This window comes from Neopelma chrysocephalum, unplaced genomic scaffold (assembly GCF_003984885.1).
Source record: "Neopelma chrysocephalum unplaced genomic scaffold, ASM398488v2 Primary Assembly neopelma1_176, whole genome shotgun sequence".
Classification (NCBI taxonomy): domain Eukaryota; kingdom Metazoa; phylum Chordata; class Aves; order Passeriformes; family Pipridae; genus Neopelma; species Neopelma chrysocephalum.
The window spans coordinates 209935-229025 of record NW_020897838.1 but is presented as its reverse complement, the minus strand read 5'-3'; the positions used below and the strand labels follow the sequence as shown (position 1 = coordinate 229025).

The 19091-nt window shown below is 39.8% G+C and overlaps 2 protein-coding genes across 4 annotated transcripts in view; both read left to right on the top strand.

Moving 5' to 3' along the window:
* Positions 1-13934, top strand: part of NAE1 (NEDD8 activating enzyme E1 subunit 1) — a 19895-nt gene extending 5961 nt beyond the window's left edge. The window contains exons 2-20 of the mRNA XM_027701959.1: positions 1002-1105; positions 1197-1257; positions 1771-1801; positions 2420-2491; positions 2788-2867; positions 3907-4016; positions 4332-4441; positions 5050-5112; positions 5333-5396; positions 6499-6590; positions 7614-7673; positions 7760-7893; positions 9447-9522; positions 9873-9912; positions 10860-10946; positions 11949-12041; positions 12420-12534; positions 12610-12659; positions 13676-13934. Coding sequence (XP_027557760.1) covers positions 1002-1105; positions 1197-1257; positions 1771-1801; positions 2420-2491; positions 2788-2867; positions 3907-4016; positions 4332-4441; positions 5050-5112; positions 5333-5396; positions 6499-6590; positions 7614-7673; positions 7760-7893; positions 9447-9522; positions 9873-9912; positions 10860-10946; positions 11949-12041; positions 12420-12534; positions 12610-12659; positions 13676-13785 — 1552 coding nt within the window. The 3' untranslated portion in view covers positions 13786-13934. The remainder of the gene's footprint in view (positions 1-1001; positions 1106-1196; positions 1258-1770; positions 1802-2419; positions 2492-2787; positions 2868-3906; positions 4017-4331; positions 4442-5049; positions 5113-5332; positions 5397-6498; positions 6591-7613; positions 7674-7759; positions 7894-9446; positions 9523-9872; positions 9913-10859; positions 10947-11948; positions 12042-12419; positions 12535-12609; positions 12660-13675) is intronic.
* A 412-nt stretch (positions 13935-14346) lies between these two features.
* Positions 14347-19091, top strand: part of TERB1 (telomere repeat binding bouquet formation protein 1) — a 20358-nt gene continuing 15613 nt past the window's right edge. The window contains exons 1-5 of one of the 3 annotated variants that reach the window (XM_027701958.1): positions 14347-14811; positions 16735-16793; positions 17698-17808; positions 17989-18117; positions 18559-18690. In XM_027701958.1, the coding sequence (XP_027557759.1) occupies positions 14525-14811; positions 16735-16793; positions 17698-17808; positions 17989-18117; positions 18559-18690 (718 nt within the window). In that variant the 5' untranslated portion in view covers positions 14347-14524. The remainder of the gene's footprint in view (positions 14812-16734; positions 16794-17697; positions 17809-17988; positions 18118-18558; positions 18691-19091) is intronic. The other 2 variants (XM_027701957.1, XM_027701956.1) reach the window with 2 other exon arrangements.

Sequence of the window (19091 nt, the reverse complement as noted above, 5' to 3'; positions counted from 1 at the left end):
CCCCACAGGGTGTGTTTGTCCAGCTGTGGGCTGGGCAGTTTGTCCAGAAGGATCCCGCTAGAGACAGCATCCAAAACTTTGCTTATCAAAAGCTTTACTGATACATATTTTCTTATATATATATAAATTATTTGTATATAAAAATATCTAAAGTGGGGGTGCCAAGAGGCTGGAGCAGGCTCTGCTCGGGGGGCCCAGCAATGGCCCAGGAGGAACGGGCAGGAACTGATGCCCAGGAAGTTCCACCTGGACAGGAGGAAGAACTTCTTTGCTGGGCAGTGACCCAGCCCTGAACAGGCTGCCCAGGGCGGGGCTGGAGTCTCCTCACTGGGGACATTCCAGAACCATCTGGACACAATCCTGTGCCCTGTGCTCTGGGATGGCCCTGCTGGAGCAGGGAGATGGGACCAGATGAGGCACTGTGGGCCCTTCCAACCTGACCCATCCTGGGATTCTGTGAGTTACCACCCAGGTAACAGGACTGTCCCAGCCCCATTTCAGCCTCAGTGTTATTTTATAGGGCTCTGAAATACCAGACTCATCAAGACTGATTTCCATCTGCTTTACATTTCAGTGTCTTGTATTAGAAATTATATTTTTTAAAAAATCTATTATTTATAATAGAAGTTGGGGAAAATAAAGCATTTGGAATTAGGACAGAATTTGTGCAGGGATTGTTTTGACCCATGCTCATTTTGGAAAAGTTTAATATGCTGCAACAGAAAGAGGTGTGTGCATTCATACACACAGAGATGGAGTAAATGAAATGTGAGGGAAATTGGGCTCTTTAGGAACTTTCCAGTGCCATCCTTTCTCAAGGATGCTTATTTTGGTTGAGCAAGGATGCTCATTTTTGGTGCTGTTTAGCCCTCAGCAGAGAATGGACAGTAGCACAGCAGCCTCAACTTGTGATTGTTTAATTCTTTTTTTGTTCCTTTATATTGCCTTTGCAATCTGAAGTTAAATACCTTCATGATGTTTTGGTTTCCCTCCCAATACAGACTGTGGGGTGACCATGGCCAGGAAGCATTAGAATCTGCTCATGTTTGTGTGATAAATGCAACAGCAACAGGAACTGAAATACTCAAAAACTTAGTGCTGCCAGGTAAGTAGATATTTCTCCTGTACATTGTTTGGAATGTATCTGATAATTCCATAATGACAACTTATTAATAACAATTTTTTTTTTCCCCAAGGTATTGGTTCCTTTACAATTGTCGATGGGAATCGAGTCTCTGGAGAAGATGTTGGAAATAAGTAGGTTTTTTACTGATTTTTGTTACAAATTGAGAAGTAAGAGGGTTTTAAAGGTAGTTCCATCTCTGCATTTGTTAAGAAATCCTGTAAAATTCTTTTAAAAGCCTGTGTATGTTTCTGCAAGTCTTTGTGGGTTTGGAAGTTGGTGACATGCAGCATGCATGGTCATTTTGATATTGACTGCTAAATTCTTTTAGTTCCTGGTTTTTGGACCTTACAGGTCTATTTGCTTCACATATCAAGGTTATAAAGACAACGCTCTACTCAATATAAAAATATTTAAAATTAACTCATTTGATGTAATCTTGAGCTATGACAGAGGAAGACTTGCTTGTGTTTCCGTGTGGCTAAATATATTTTCACTGATGGTGAGGAAAATACAACAGTGGTGGTGAAAAGAAAGGCAGATTTGAGGGGGAATGTGGCATGAGAGGCAGCAACAAAATGTAATTTACTGCTGTTTTTTCTTCAGTGTAAAAGTTCACATGTAATTCTCTCTTGTCTCCTTTTCAGTTTCTTTCTACAAAAAAGCCATATTGGTCAGGTAAGGAGATAATAAATGTCACTTCAGGTGTGTTGAAAGCACAGAATGGTTGGGTACTCAAATGTAGTATAATGAATAATTCTAAAAATATATATGTATAGGTTAAAGTCTATTTATTCTGTGAGAGAGTACCCAATGCTTACTTTTTAGTTGCTCATAAGTGAGAAGATAAACTCAGTTGGGGCAAGATTGAATAGAAAAAAATGAAAAGATTATGATTAAGAAAATCTTTGGAAGGTGAGAGAGCATTGTGGTTGAAGGAATAAAGCTAAGATTAGTGAAGTGAATAGGGGAAAAATTGTCACAAAAACAGAGTACAGGAGTCCTAGATAACTCCTGGAAACTAATAAAATTGGAAATTAGGAAATAGCTGTCACATAATTTTGTTTTTAAAATCATACTACTGAAAGTGCTCTCAAACACTGCCTGCTGTTATGGGATTTATTTTTGCTTCAGATAAGCAAGACTTGGAATAAGGAGCTCTAGTTTATGATGGGTTTTGTTATGGGGTTGTTTTAGGGGTTGTTTTGTCGTTGTGTTTGGTATTTTTAGCACGTGGCATTATGTAGCATTGCTATACTGTATACATTACATTTCATTTTAATTGTTCCTAAACAGAGTCGTGCCCAGAGTGCCATGGAGCTCCTGCAGGAGCTGAATAATGATGTTTCTGGGAATTTTGTTGAAGAGGTTTGTATTCCTAAATTAGTCATGTGTGTGTGTTATTCAGTGTGATAAAAGCATGACACAATAGCTACGTGTTGCTTTGTAATGTTGCAGTTTAAGAAGCTTCATGATAAAACAGCATTTGAGGAAGATGAAGTTATTTGCAAAAAGTCAATTTGTGTATTTTAAACATTGTTTTGTAACTTCATCTGAATCTTATAACTTTCACTTAACACTTTATATTCAATATTGAACAGACTTGCTCTGTATTCAGAAATTTCTACAGTGTTTCCTGACATATATTTTTTTCTCCTATTTAGAGTCCAGAAAAGCTCCTGGACAACAACCCTTCCTTTTTTAATCGGTTTAACTTGGTGATTGCAACACAACTACCAGAAAGGTAAAGAAGCATCTAAAGTTATTTGTTTGGTTTTGTTCAGTTGTAAAAGCAGATTTAAATTACAGGCAGTTCCTTGCAGAAAAACTTAAACCAGAAAGGAAAGTTACAGTAAATGATGGGTTTTCTAGAGACATTTTTATATGTTAATACATAGTTTAAAATCTTTTTCAGATCCATGCCTGGCTCCTAGTGCTGTCTCCAGTGTATTTTCTATGCCAGGCACTCTTTTGTAGTGAGAGTTGTTTCTGGTCCAAAACCACAGTAACAAGTGTCCTTATGTGCAGCCTGACAGATCAGAGGGTCTGTGATGCCTTTAGATTTCTGCATTTTATTTTTGTATAACTCTTCCCAATTTACCCCCATATGTAATTCTATTTCCCATCTAAGCTTTGTCAAGACCAGTAGTTCTTGACTTTTTTAACCTGTTCCTTGAGTGCTGCCTGCCAAGAAAAGGTGCAGATGGATAATTGCAACTGGGAGTACTGGGAAACCTGGGGAAGAGGAACTTGCTGCTTCTGCCCCCACAGAGGCAAGAGTTTGTTGGGTGGTTGAATAGTTAAATCTTGCTTTTGCAAGGAAGTGGCTGTTGGTCATTCCTTATCTATTTTGTCCCTCCTCCTTCTCACAGGGGAGCTGGAGGTGCTGTCTCAGGAATAAGATCCTCTCTGAAGTGGTGATTCCCCTGGGGAAATGGGGTATTTTCTGTGTGCTAATCAAAAACCCCTGGTTGGAACTGCCCCTCTTGGAAGTTATGTTTGTGCAACACACAGATCTGATTCCTTTTTTCCCTCTTTCACAACTCATCGAAGCTTTTTGTTTGATATTTGGAGCATTTGGGAGGATGGGGTGAGACATAAGTAAGATAATGGATAAACCTATTTCTAATCTAGTGTAAATTCACCTATGAAATGAATCACCTTTTGTGCTTAGGATCAGGTGGTGTTAGAGAACTTGTCTGGGAGAACTCTTTCACAAGTAACTTGTGTAAGAGTTGACTCTTGTCTTCCGTATATCTGAAAAAAGCTGCTTTTCCTTGCAGTACCTTGCTGCGCTTGGCTGAACTTCTCTGGAATTCTAACATTCCTCTGCTGGTCTGCAGGACTTATGGACTGGTTGGTTATATGAGAGTCGTTATTAAAGAACATACAGGTTAGAGGGTTTTCTGAGGGAGAGACTTTTCAATGCCTAATGTCACTTTGATTTATTTTTCGTTTGTTTATTTTCCTCTTATGATGTATTTAGTATTTGTTAAGTGCTAGATAGTTTGCAGTTCATCACCACATTTGAGGAATTATGGACTGCAACAAACAGTAAAATTGGAGATTATCCTGCTGTTAAGTTGAGTTACACAGAACACTGAGAATGGAGCAGTGAAAGGAGCAGGTGCTGCTGTATGTGATGTGGGGCTCTGTTTTGAAGGCCAGACATAAAGCTGCAAAATGCATGGTGTGATTTTGTTCACAGTTGTTGAATCTCACCCTGACAATACATTGGAAGATCTGAGACTGGACAAACCATTTCCAGAGCTGACAGAACACATTCAGTCCTACGACTTGGATCACATGGACAAGAAGGTTGGTGTGTGCTCTGCCCCGTGTTCCCCCAGCTGGAGGCAAACCCAGGACAGGGATTCTGTGGAAATGGCCTTTGGCAGGTGACTCTGCTGCCAGGGCTCCTCTGAGCAGAGGCAGCTGTACAATCAGTCAGCAGGCACTATTTTCTTGCCTCTGCCCCAAATGCTACAGTCTGTAGTTAAATCTTAAGCAGGTGGGGGTCTTTGGAAGCAAGGATATTCTTGGACAACTTGATCTTTTATTAGATTGAATACCCCCTCACACCTTTATTTTTAATTTGTTCTTCGATTTTTATGATTTCCTACCCCTGCAGAGCTTTGCAGTGAGGGTGTTTGTGCATAGCGTGAGTTTTCCACTCCAGGAAAATACTGGAGAACTTGGCTCAGACAAGTAAAGTAAAGTAATAATAATTTTTTAAAGTAAAGTAATAATAATTTACTTTATGGTAGTTAGAGAACATTATGGCTGAATCAAAATCTGGAACATGTCCCGTGTCTTTAGAGCAGTGGAAGGAATGTTAGGAGTTTACATTTAAAATAGGTTTTTAATTTGTCCTGTTTTTTATCTTTTCTCAACTTGACAAAGATCTCTCTGCTGTTCAATTACAGGACCACAGCCACACTCCATGGGTTGTGATTGTAGCCAAGTATCTGACAAAATGGTTCAGTGAGGTATGTTGCAAAACTATTACTGTTATTGATCTGTCTTTTCTACCCTAATTTATTATTTTGGCAGTGTGAAACATAAAACAAGGGGGAATCTTAAAAATTACTAACTGAAATACAAGTGAATGTATGTGAGCAGTGACAGACTCCTGGAGTTCAGTCTGAACACAGTGAGGTTGGTAGTAGGTATTTTAAAGACAACATCTTTTTGTGTTTTTTAATTCAGAAAAGTGAACAGCTGCCCAAAAGTTACAAGGAAAAAGAAGCCTTCAGACAACTGATTCGACAAGGTAATGAAGGCCCCAGGAGTCACTTATCCATACTGGCAGAAATAAGGTGGTGTCTGAAAAATAATCAGAAGTTCTCTCAGGGTTAATTTATGAAAAATTTGCTGGTATATTCAGTAGGATTCTTCTGCTAAAGGATTGTTTTGTACAGGTGGATCTTGAGATCCTAGACTTGCTTATAAATGCATTTTGGCAGTGTTTCATAATGTTTAAGATGCAGAGTATGTTTTGATTTGGGAGGGAGGAAAGGCCTCAAGAGAATAACCTGCAGAAAATCTGATCAAGAGGAAAGCAAGTGGCTCTTGACCCACTGGAATTGTCTTTAACTGCAAGTATTTGGTGGGTCTGTTGACCCCCAGACACTTAGTAATCTTTGCATCTCTAAATTACCAGTCAAGATACAAAGGTTATGTAGCTCCTGACTTCACTGTAACCAGTATGTGAACAACTCTAGTTTTGCAGCTGTTTCAGTTTAATACCTTTTGTGGGTGCTAAAATTAACGTGCAGGTTTTAAGATCTATAAATATATTGTCTTAAATGATTGTAGAATAAAGGAGTAACCGAATTTTTGGTATTTCCTCACTTGAAGGTGGCCTGTGTGCAAAGTCTGGGTGGTTCTGCCATCCTTATCCCCAGGCTGTGTGAGGGAACTGAACTGATCTGATCTGTCATTGAACCTTTGGTTAAATCAGGGTTTTAGTGGAGTGCATTTCTGGATCTGGTTTGCTGTGTGGGTACATAAGTGTTTGCCAAATTTGAGCAAAAAACCCCCAGCAAAACATGACTGGGGATGGGAAGGAGAGTTGAACTGTTAATTTAGTGCTTATGAAACTTCATTATCTCTTTCTCACACAAATAAACTGGTTTTTTTTGTGATAAGTAACTTCTATTTAACATCACATGAAAATGAATCGTATGCAGAATGTACAAGAAGTTAGTTTTATCAGTGTATCTTTGACTTTTTTCTTGAGATTTATTTTTCTTTTTTTGCTGATTAGCTGTTATGCCATAAATACACCCAAAGCCAGTCTGCCCTGTTAGTAAGACCTAAATGACAACATGTAATTCAAGTGGTTGAGTATTTCAATTTTTCTTTTCAATAAGGTATCTTAAAGAATGAAAATGGAACCCCAGAAGACGAGGAAAACTTTGAAGAAGCTATAAAAAATGTGAACACAGCATTGAATACTACAGAGGTAAAAGAAACATTTCTGTGATAAAACTGAAGAAATTTCAACTGCATCATTTTCTCAGAAAATATTATGCATTTTTAGTACAGGAATTCCATTTGTAACATTTATATTTAAGTAAAACAGGATTGATAGAATGGTTAGAATTGAAATTGTGTAGTTAAATAGACCTGGACTAGCTGTAGCTCCTGGAAATTCTGTTGTTTCCCTGCTCGTGCAAGGAGGCTGCATTTCCCTCCTGAAGACTTGAATTCAAGTCTAGAATGAGTCAGTTCATTAGCAGTGAGTTCTTGTCTCAGTCCTGAAGAAACGTTATGAAATTCCCTTTATAAACTGATCAAGCTTAAAAACCTTAAAAGTGAAGTTTTCATTGTTTTTAGATAATTCTGAAGTAGCAACTTCTGGTTTAGAACTGAGATTTGATTTCCTTAATCTCCCTTTGATGGTAGATTGCAAAAGCCACATGGGGTAAAGGCAGAATTCTGTGACTGTTTCTAGATTACATTCTGGTTTTATTTGAGCTGTGCTGATCCCTGCTTGGACAGAGACATTAAGTCTCCCAAGAAGGCAGCAGGTAACACTGAGTGCTGTCACACAGGGCACTACAAGCCATGGCACAGATATTAAATCTGTTGGAGTTCATGTGCCAGGCTGAGCTGCAGCAGTGAAGGAGTCAAAGCAATCCCTGTTGCAGCCCCTCTGCCCTTCCCTGGCCTGTTTGCTGCTCTGCCCAGCAGGCAGGATGGGCACTTGGGACAGTGACTGCCACTGTTCTTTAAAATCCTCTATGTCAAAGATGGAAATAAGGTGAGGTTTTGTTTGTAACATTGATCCTGAGCAGAATGTGTGCCTTGTTCTTAGGGCTAATATTTGAAATATGTCTGAGACAGCACTGACTGTAGGATTCAGAGGAGATTTTGTATGAAGCTCTGAGATCACTTAGGGTTGGTCACCTACGTAATGAGTATTGAGATAATTCAAGAAAACAAAAGACAAACAATTACAAACCCAATGTATTTATTTTCATAGGTTCCAAGAGGCATTCAGGAGCTTTTTAATGATGATTGCTGTGTGAAGCTCACAGAGCAGGTATGAGTACTTCTGGGCAAGACTCGAATGTAGAAGAACATCATAAATAACGTGGGTGTACATGACTGTCTCTTGTGCATTTGCAGTCACCTTCCTTCTGGATTTTGGTTCGAGCTTTAAAGGAATTTGTGGCAAATGAAGGGCAAGGAAGCTTGCCTGTGAGGGGCACTATTCCTGATATGATTGCAGACTCCAGTAAATTTATCAAACTGCAAAATGTGTAAGTATACAGCTTGTTACTTAATAGTTCCTAATGCATGTAAACGGTGATGAGTTCAGAGCTCTCAAAGTGCAGGAGTGGCTGTGTTCAGAGCAGAAGGTGTGTGTGGGACTGGGCTGAGGGTGTGGGAAGCACAGCAGCCTGGGCTGTTCCTGGGTAGGTGCCATCTGCTCATGGGAAGTGGGGCTGAAGCCTTCAATGCATCCCAGTTTCCCAGGGCTGGGTAGGGAGTGATCACCTGGTTTCAGATCTAGTAAAGACCTTCCTATAGGTGGTAGATCTCATAGCCCAGATACTGCTGTCCAAAGCAAATTTCTGCTTAAAGACAACCTTTATTTTTTTTCCTCAAAATATATGTTAACCTAAAATAATATGGTTACAGAAATTCTAGTTTTCCAAATACTTAATTCTAATTAATGCCCTTGGAAGGGATTGCCTGGTAAATAAGGAAGGGCATAGACTTTGTGAAGAAACAATAACTGCAAACTCCATACAGCATCAGGGTGGGTCAAGATTTTAGGATGATGAATCTTCAACATGAACTTACTGTTCCTGTGCACCCTGGACATGGTGCAGTTGTTTGGCCAAACAGACTTTTACAGTGTTCCCCCGTTTTCTGTGCAGTTGATTGTTTCATCCACCTTTTTTTATCTTTAAAATGAAACAGTATCTTGCAGAAGACTGTTAACTTATTGTCTGTGCAGTTGTACTGTTGAATTGTTCAAATCAGAAAGTAAAATCTAATAGATTTTGGAGTAAAATCTAATAGAGCCCCATAGATCTACAACACAACCTCTACTAGAAAAAGGATTGTGTGCCTTTAATAGTGTTTACTGCTCAAAATGGAGTCTGTGAATTTAGAGATACATTCCTCAGAACTGTGACAAATAGCATTAAAACATGATATAAAAATACAAATTGTTACATGTCTAAAATAATTGATTGCTATCACTTCAGGAAAGTTACTCTGTATAATTATAGTAAGCCCAGGAACTTGTATCAGTATTTTCTTAATGAAACCATAATTGCTTGAATTTGCACAGATACCCTAGTTTGTAAATCTGAATTCTCTAAGTATCCTGAATTGGCAAACCATTATGTCCTTCTCAAATAGTAAGCATTGCAGGATTTTAATTCACAGATAAAACAACTACAATTCCTTAAAATGAGCTCTTAAATTGAATTTTATGAAGTACTGTGGTGTTGAGATGTTTGCAGTGTCATAGTTCTTAACAGAACTAAAATATTAATGGCTACAAACATTAAAACACGGAAATTACTAAAATATTAGAAACCAGATGAAGGATGTAGAGCTGCTTACTTAGTGGTTTAGTTTTAAGCAGTTTTAGCAAACAATTCTGCGTGTTTGAGCCACATGTTGCATGAACAGCTCAGCCATGTCAGACAGGGGGAACAAGTGCCTTCCTGGCCCTGAGGGAGCTCACGTCCATTCATGTGTATTTTGTCTTTATAATGTCAAACAACAAGAAATGCTCTCCACTGTGAAGTTGCTGGCTTTGTGCTGTAATGATTGACTGATTTATTGTTGCCAGATACCGGGAGAAAGCCAAGAAGGACATTGCTGCTGTGGGTGCACATGCTGCTAAATTGCTCCAGTCCCTAGGCAAGGTGAGTCCAAATGCACAGCCATCCTGGCAGGGGGAAAACAGCTTCTCCCTGATGTTCTGTACAGAAATGAGTCACAGGAGACATAGGGAAAGAGAAGGCTTAATTACCCCTTTCTGTTCTAAAGGTTTAAGTAAGTTCTGCTGAAATGAAGTATTCTGTGGTCTGCTTTATTTTATCACTTTTGGTTTGATCATGTAAAAGTGCATACAGGTATATATTATTTACAATTTAAGATACCTTTTTTTTGGTACATTAGTGACTAGTTATTTCACAATAAAGATATTAATATATCTGAAAGCATGAATTCCCTGGTCATTGTATGTACTAAATGAGTATATTCTCTCTTTTAGGCACCAGAGTCTATTTCAGAGAGAGAATTAAAATTGCTTTGTGAGTATGCTTGGATTCTGTTGTTGGGTTTATGCAAACGATCAAATAACCACAAACTTCTGAACGATAATGTAGTTATTAAATAGTAAGTCAATATTTAAATTTTTCAAATAGATGGTTTGCATCCCTCATCTTCAGTGGAAGTAACAGATGTTCAGCAGCTCTCAGTAGTGAATCTACACCAGTTGGCTTTTAAAAGATTATATGTTTTTTCAGCTCCAAACAAGAGGGGGCAGCTTCCTCTGCTCTGTGTGATGAGTACCTAAGTAGTCTTGCTCTGTAAACTTCTGGTGTTCTGAAAAGGTAAAGCAGTTGATAGCATTTCAGGTTGTGTCTGTTCTGGATGTGTGCACATGTCCTGGCTGAGTCTCCTTGCAGCTGGAAGCTGTCCCTGTAAGCACATAGCCAAGAGCAGGCTGTCCCTGGGCTGGGAAAGCATTTGCTGGGAGTTTGGGAACCTCCCAGTGCTTTTTCAGTGCTCAGCAGTAGCTGCATGTTGGGTTGTTTCATAGCAATGATACTGAAAAAGAACCTTTTCAGTCTCATGGCTGCACTGTTGAAATATTAATTGAGAACACGTGAGGCAGCATTAGAGGTAGTGGAAGGTGGAAAGAACCCGTGTTCATTTGCAGCCTGGAGGAGGAAACATGGATTTGATGGCTGTGGCTGTTGTAGAAGAGCTGTTTTTTGAGCTGTTCCATTAACGTGGCAGATGTAGATTCCAGAAGTACACAAGCATCAAGTATTTCACTAAGATACTTGTGACCATGGACCTACATGTGGTTTAATAGATTTTTAGTAGTATGAGCTACCAGAAGAAACAGAAAAGTGTGAAATGAAGTGATGGTCAGTTCTGGTCTCTCCCATTTAACACGTGAGAGGGACAGACTTACAAAGCTGTGGTGACATGAGGTGGTTAATGCTCCTCCCCTGCCTCCCCTGCCCAGGCAGCAACACGGCCTTTCTGCGGGTGGTGCGGTGCCGGTCCCTGGCTGAGGAGTACAGCCTGAACACCTTCAACAGGGATGACATCAGTGAGTACTGCTCCCAACTGGAAATGATTCTGTGATGGAAAACAGTTTGCCTGTTACATGTTCTATTGCATTATGCAGTTTTATGATTTGGCATCAACTAGAAGTGGGGAGCTTTTAAGTCTAGAAGGTTGGTTTCAGTTTGATTTTAAAATTTCAGAAATGGCCTTACAGATTTCCATGCTTCAGTTTGTTTTTTTTTTCTTGCAGATTTTAATTTTGGTAGTTTATAAATAAAAAACTGTTTTCTTCAAACCTCTCTTTTCTGTACCTCACTTATTTCTGACAGATCTAGAAAGGTGCTTTCACCTGACCAAATGAGAATAATTGTCTTGTCCTCTGCCAGCTTATCTGTTCAGTATGTGAACTATCAAACTAGTTACTTAATACTGCTTTTTTTGTTGTTTTGAACCTGCATAAATTAAAAAAAAAGCTGGAAATACTTTTTCATCACAGTTTGTTGAAATGAAGCTTATACAAGTCCCCTGTTTTGGACAAAATGTATGTACATTTAGTGTAATATTTATATAATAATTATATATCATTTAAGTGAAAGCTCCTTGAATTAGTTGGTAATATACAGCGCCATTTAAGTAGTAGTCAGCATTTACAAATACTACTGAGCTGCATGGAAAAGGATTTAAGACCTGTTTTATAATTACTGTCATTACAGTTAAATATTTAAAGCATGTTTTTCACATCCCAGAGTTAGAACTAAGATATATTCCACTTAAATTAGAGCAGCTATCAGAGTTGAAATGTGAATATCATCACTGTATAGTTTATATCAAATACATGCAGTATGGTTTTGTCATAAAATTTGGAGGCAAAACTGCATATCTGGCACTGAGATTCTCAGTTGCAGGTTGTTTTTGTTAAGGGTTTTTTTTTTTACTGCAGATTTTGCAGTTTAAGCATGTGGGTGATACTTGATTTCAGGTAATGCAAACCTTTCCTTTTTCCATTTCATCTGTACCAATTAACCAATTCTCTTGCTGTTCCCAGTTTCCCACATGGATAACCCAGACAGTGAGATAGTGCTGTACTTGATGCTGAGGGCTGTAAATAGATTTTACAAGCAGCACGGGAGATACCCAGGTATGTTAACACAGAGTTAGTTCATGTCAGCAAAAGAAATACAAAGATCCAATAGTTACTGTAATACTGTAGTTATAAACTACAAATACAGCATTAGTTGCGGTTTTGTTTCCATATTAATATAACTTTAAGAATTAAAGCGAGAATTTTTTCTCTTTGGGAACTGAAGGAATTTATCTGAATTAATACCACTGAGATGGGTTGCATGGATTACAAGCTAGTTCAGCTGCATAGAAATTCATCATTATCATGAGTAGCATCAACAGAATATTCAATCATTATTAGTCTAGTGTTAATAATATTAGTCAGCTTAGAAACCTTTCAGAAAAATAAAATACTTACACAGTTGTGTGATTAAACACTTAACTTCCCTCCCAGGTGTCTACAACTACCAGGTAGAAGATGATATTGGAAAACTAAAATCCTGCCTTACTGGTTTCCTCCAAGAGCACGGGCTGTCGGTGGTGGTGAAGGATGACTATGTCCATGAGTTGTAAGTGCTGTGTTTTAGGTGTGGCTGTGTTGGCAGCACTCCCTGGCACGTTCTAACTGTCTCTCTCCTGCCCAGCTGTCGCTATGGAGCTGCGGAGCCCCACGCTGTGGCTGCCTTCATGGGAGGTAAGGATGGCACTGAGCTCGGAGGGCACCTGCTCTGGCACGTGCCCGAGGCAGGAGCTCTGCTGCTTTAACTGCCTGGTGGTGTCAGAGCAAAGGCTGTAGTCAAAGACAGCACTAGGACAAAATCCCCCCCTTCATTCATACTCCTGTAGCATATGGAGTACGTGGGCACGGCAAGGGTTTAAAGGCAGTGAAAGAAACCAAGTAAACTTAAAAACAATCACAGTAGATCCATTCTAGGAGGTTAAAAATGTGTTTAAAAATAGTGCTTGAAAGAGGCTCCATTTTTTTAAAGGAAAATAATAACTGTAATGATTTTAAAATTATTCAGTACACATCTTCCTTTAAATTAACACAATACACTTACATAAAATATCTATGAAATATAAATAGCCTTGATTTCTTACCTTCATTCAGACTATGGGTATTGTCAAAATGACATGTTTTAATGGGTGCTCAAAATTGATGCATCTGTTACCTTACCTCCTTTATTTGGCATCATGCAGTGCTGAAGATAATTATGTTTTAAATACTCTATGTAGGTATTTTCTCAGATTAAGTGAAACTTGACATGTATTGTGCTTTAGAAAAATATGTAAAGGCAACTTCTGAAGAAATTACAGAATATTTCATACTACAGGAAGACACAAAGAGAACACAATGAAGTAACCCTTCAGTTTATTTTACAGTTTAATTGTACATTTTTTAATGTAACTTCTCAAATGTATTTTGAGAGGTCTCAACTTGCATGGGTCTGTCTGCTCACATGTGTTACTCTGAGTGTGTGTACATGGAGAGAAAGTATATACAGCAAAGTGTGTGCAAAGCTAACTTTGGAAGTTGCAGCTTTCTGAGCCTCTTTAATACTGGGAAGTACTGAAACGCATTTTTACCTCCTAGGAGATGTATCAGGCACTTCCCAAATAATTCCAGTGTAGTGAGTTCTAGATAAATAGCATTGTTTTACTGTTGTTTAAATAAGACCTGCTAACTGCCTTCTGGTTTTTCTTTTACAGGGGCTGCTGCACAGGAGGTTATCAAAGTCATTACAGGGCAGTTTGTAATTTTTAATAACACCTTTATTTACAGTGGAATGTCACAGACTTCAGCAACTTTCCAGCTGTAGGGTAATGATGCCCCAAGGTGCTGCTGCTGCTGCTGTATTTCCAGTTTTTACAGTATTTACAGTTCTGTAAATACTGTGGTGGTTTGCCACTGACTGGATTGTTCTGTTCTGTATCACCTGCTAATTAAACTTCCTTTATTTGTAATTATCTTTTTTTTTGGTTGTTGTCCTGAGGACAAATAAAATCATACCAAATCCTGACTGTTTTTTTTCAAAACCATTTCTGGGTCCCTCAATTCAGGAAGGACACTGAGGGGCTGGACCATGTCCAGCAAAGGGCAACGAGGGTTGTGAAAGGAGTAGAGAACATGTCTTATGATGAACAGCTGAGAGAGCTGCATTTGTTTATCCTGCGGAAGAGGAGGCTCAGGGGGCACCTCATGGCTCTCTACATCTCTGACGGGAGGGTGTAGTGAGGAGGGGTCGGTGTCCTGCCGGGCCTGCAGTGAGAGCACCAGAGGAAATGGCCTCAAGCTGAGACAGGGGAGATTCAGATGAGGTATTAGAAAAAACTTGCACTGTTCGGGTGATCAGGCGTTGGAATAGAGAGGTGCTGGAGTCACCATCCTTGGAGGTGTTTGAGACGTCTGCATCTGGCGCTGGGTGATGTGGTTTAGTGGTTTAGGGCTTACAGCGGCAGCGTTGGACTGGATGATCTTAAAGTCTCTTCCAGCCTTGACGATTCTGTGATTCTGTGAAAGCCAAGTGAATCTCCCCTGGATCAGGGGAAGGTTCGGGGATGCCCCGTGCCCGAGGGGAGCCCCCCCTGAGGCGCTCGGGCGGCGCCGCCGCGGCGGCGACTCCTGAGGGGCCGCAGAGGGCGGGAAGGGCCGGGCGCGGGCTGAGGGCGGCCCCGCTCCCCTCAGGAGGCACCGCGGGCACGGCCGGGCACGGCGGGGTCACCGCTCCCCCTCAGCCCGGAGGGGTCACCGCTCCCCCCTCAGCCCGGCGGGCAGGGCTCGGCGGCAGGACCGGCCGTGTGTGCCTCGGTGTGTGCCCGGAGCCACCCGCGCTGCCGGGTCACAGGTACCCGATCCGTGCCCCATCTCGCACCGCTCGGTGCTCCCCACCCTCCCACAGATGAATGCTGCTGCTGTTTCATCTTTATGCTGTTCGCCTTTTTTTTTGTTCCTTTTTTTTTTTAAAGTCTCTTACATGTTCTTTCCGTTTTATATTTGGGACGATGTGGAGCGCTCGCAAAGACTTCAAAGCGGGCTCTGCTAACGAGCTGTGACTCACACACGGCTGCTCTGAGGGAGGGAGCTGAACTGGGGCAGGAGCCCCTCAAAGCCCTGTTGCACTGAAGTGTCCTCGCGGCCTCGCTGTGCTGGGAATTTTGGTTTCCATGGAGCACCAACAGCGGGTTTGGTCCAAGGACAAATCCCACTGAGGCTGGCTGGTGTGGCCCGTGTGCTCCAGTGCTGCTGAACAAACAGATTAATGGACCTGCACTTCTCTGAGAGTGGTTTTTTGAGGTTTGAAGGGATGTTACTGGGTTATTTTCCATAACCGATGGGTGATTTGTTTTATATGCAACATTAGCCAGCAGCTCGTTGCAGCAAATCTTGTAGCTTGTCTTTTCGTCTTTGCCCTGTGATGCAACAACAGTCGAGCTATTTGCATTTAATATAGGCTGGCTTATAAATATTGTTTTGTGTCCATCTGTAGGTCGCAAAAAAATAGACCCAGGTAAGGTCAAGATGTATCTTTCTATACAGTTTTAAAATCCTTGTGCTTCTTGTATTAAAGGCTCCTTAATTGTATAAATGTGTATTTAATTAAACTCTACTAAAATGCAATCAGCTCCACAGTTAGCTGATTTTTATAGCCTTCCTTTTGCTAGGGAACATGTAGGGGTTTTGTTTTCTCTTAGGCTGGCAGGGTGATAGCAGAAGGGGCAACAAGAGGTGAGGAAGACTTGCAAGCTTTTCCCTGTTGTGGCAGGGTTGGATTTGCAAGAAAATGAAATACATATATATTATGACTTCTGAAAGGGTAAAGGAAGATGTGCTCTTTTTAAATTTTCCCTCTCTAATGGAAACAGCAAAGGAATGGGGACAATCCTAAACTCTAAATGGAAAGCAGGGCTGGCTGTCTTCATCAAGAGGGCACTGATACTCTTAGAGCCTCTGCTCCACTTTGAGAAGGAAAGCTAATCCATTATTAAGCTGAATTTATCAGTGATTTAAAGTTTCTACCTGGAGCTAAATAATTTTTGAGAAATTGAAATAGGTTACTGTGATGGTCGAATCAACCTTTTGTGTGTGGGGCTTGGGACATGTTTGAGGGATCATCTTTCTCTCTCCAAACCTAAATGTCACCGTGCTGTTCAATTAAATCCCAGATCCTGGCACATCAGGTTTGTGAAGAATCAGTGCTCTGGGGTTTGTGGGTTACATGGTTCATGTAAAGTCTTTGGTGAATTAAAATTAATTCTTAGTTTAAGGAATCATGTCCCCGCATTGGTTTTGGTTTAACCAGTGCCAATAAAAGTTATGGTTTAGTGGCTCCCTGAGCAGCAGCAGGAGGCTGAAGGTTTTGTATGTTCACCCTCTATGTAACATTTCTTGGTGGTTTTAGTGCAAGTTGTTGGCTGATGACAAAGTTGGCAACTACTGGAAGGGAAATTGGATCAGCTTTATTGTGATCAATGACACAGAGACATTGATGGTGCCCCCACAATGGTAACACCTGATTCCTGCAAAATGGTAACTTTCAGAGGATGTTAACACAGTATTACAAATGCAGGGCTATTATAAAATACTGTATTTCCAAAGGAAATCTTTGCCATGCAAGAGAACATTAAACTGTGTGTGTGTCAGATGACAGAGTAAAACCAGAAAACTGGAAAGAATGCATGGTAAGAAAAATGATGTAATTTATACTGCACGTGTTATAAACACTGCTAATCTGAACAGAAATGACAACGCTTTTTCCTTGCTGTTGTAGAACAGGAACAGAGATACAACCAAAAATGGACACTGAAAAGGTGCAGAAGAATCAGTGTGGTAAGATACCTAAGAGAATTTGTCATTTATTATCTGCATCAACTCTACAAATCTTTAGTAGACTGTGATAGGCCTGGCCTGAGGTGGGGAGCTGTTGGGAAAATGCTCTTTTTCTGAATTTTGGATACTGTATTGGATACCTAAAGGGCAAATCTAATGACAAACATTCAAATAGTAAATCATGCCACAAGGTTACCTTTTTTAAAAAAATTTGCTAATATTTACCCACATTTTTATTGTATTATAACTTTTTTGAGAAACCCCCAACCTCACAAGGGTTTACAATATACAACTGCTGTTACTTTTGCAAATAATTACCAAATAAGCTTTTTATTATAACCCAAAGCTTAAGAAACAGGTTTTCCAAGTTTTTACTTACCTAGGGTTGTATGTAGGTGCCCAGAAAATACTTTGTGTTACCTCAGGAACCAGCTAAATCAAGACTGTGCTGCTGTGGTGCATGACCACGTCTCCTGGAACTCAACACCACGTTCCAGCCTTGTGCTGTTGGATTCTTTCCCTATCCCTCTGTAGATTTTCAACTGTATTTTCACTCTGAACATTGTAATGGTCCTGGATTATTCATTTCACACTTAACGCACCTTGCAATTGTGAATTGAATGTTTAGTAATCTACATCACATTTCCTAACAGTTACTAGTGATTAAAGGCCAAAGGAAATCATGCTCAGATAACAAACTCTGGACAGGAATATTTCTAGGTTAAGTGTGTTTGTTATTTATGGATGGATAGAAGTGGTGTAGCTTTGTTTTTGCTCACTTTTTTACTTTTATTTTTTTGATACTTGTGCACTCTACATTTTTGGACAGGTTTATTGTGATACTGAACAGATTAATATATAGAAACATAACAATTGTCATGAAGTTTTTTGTGTTTGCTCTTAGATATGAAAACAGATCTGAACTTACTGCTTGAATGCCTTAAATATCAGATGGACTGCCCTCTGTCTCAGAAGGAAGCTTTGATCACTATTTACTCAATTTGTCAACAAAACAGTAAGAAATGTTTGTCCTTGGAAACATTTATGTTCACCATGTGTGTTAAGAAGTGGTGGTCACTGTAAAAGAGTTGTCTAAAGGATTTAAGGCTTAAGAAGTTGTAAAATCTTGGGAAGCTTTCAATTTACAAAGAAACAAAAGCTAAAGGTTAATTTTTGTTATTTTTCTCTGTTGTAGGTGAAGCAAGTGAATATTTTCGAGAAATTGGTGGTTTGATGTTTATAAATGACCTTGCCAAATCAAGTGCTCATGGCATAGTAAAGGAAGCAGCTCTGTTTACACTGGGGATTATTATAGAGAGTAATGGTAATATGAAGCAATATTTTTTGTATTTCTGAGTGAGAAATACTTCTCTTGTGCTTTGTCTCCACTTTTTTTTTGGCCTCAGAAAATCAGATTACAAGATGATCAGTTGGAGCAAGGGGCAGTAAAGGTGCCACTGTTCCACTGTCCGTGCCTGGATGTGATGCAGTTCCCTGCTGATCTGTGCAGGCAGCACCTCTGCTTGTCACCAGACAGCTGAGCTCCTCCTCCTCCTCCTCGGCAGCAAGTGTTAAATGACTCAGATTGTCCCAAAGTCTGCCAAGCCCTGGTTGGTTTAGAACTCGCCCCAGGGGAAAGCCCTCGGTCACTTTATAGTCCTGTTTTGTCTCCACTCCCCACGTACTGGCCACAACGGAGACTTAATCATTTAGGATTATGAGCAACTTACTTTAGGACTTAATGGTGTTCATTTTCTGTTTTCAGTGTATTGTCAACAGACTTTGTGTACTTCTGCATTGTTTGAAGACCTCATTTTATTTTTAATTAATAAGGATTCTGGTGTGAACTTGAAAAGAATGTCTGTTTATGTCATCTTAGTACTGGTTTCAAATAATAGTAAGTTGGGTTTTTTTCCTATGTTACACCACCACTTTTTTCTGTTTGCCAATCTGCCATGCAAAATTTGGAATATTCAATAAGTAATGTTTTGGTAAAGTTAATTTATAAAAATGAATGTTTGCATGTAACTGAACCTGAATTGTCTAAGTAGGTCATTGCTCACAGGGTTTTCTTTAAACAGCAAAAAGTGGTTTAGTTTTAAAAATATAGTTTAAAAAATCTTAATGTAAAGCAGTAGTTTCTGACAATGTATAGAAAAAGACAGAAAGAAATGGAATGCTGTCACCAATGTATAGATGTGATTGTGTATTTGGTTTTGGGGAGGATCAATGCTTAGGAAATGAAATGTATGTCTGTAAATCAAACCTGACATTAAGATTTTGTCTCAAGTTGCCCAT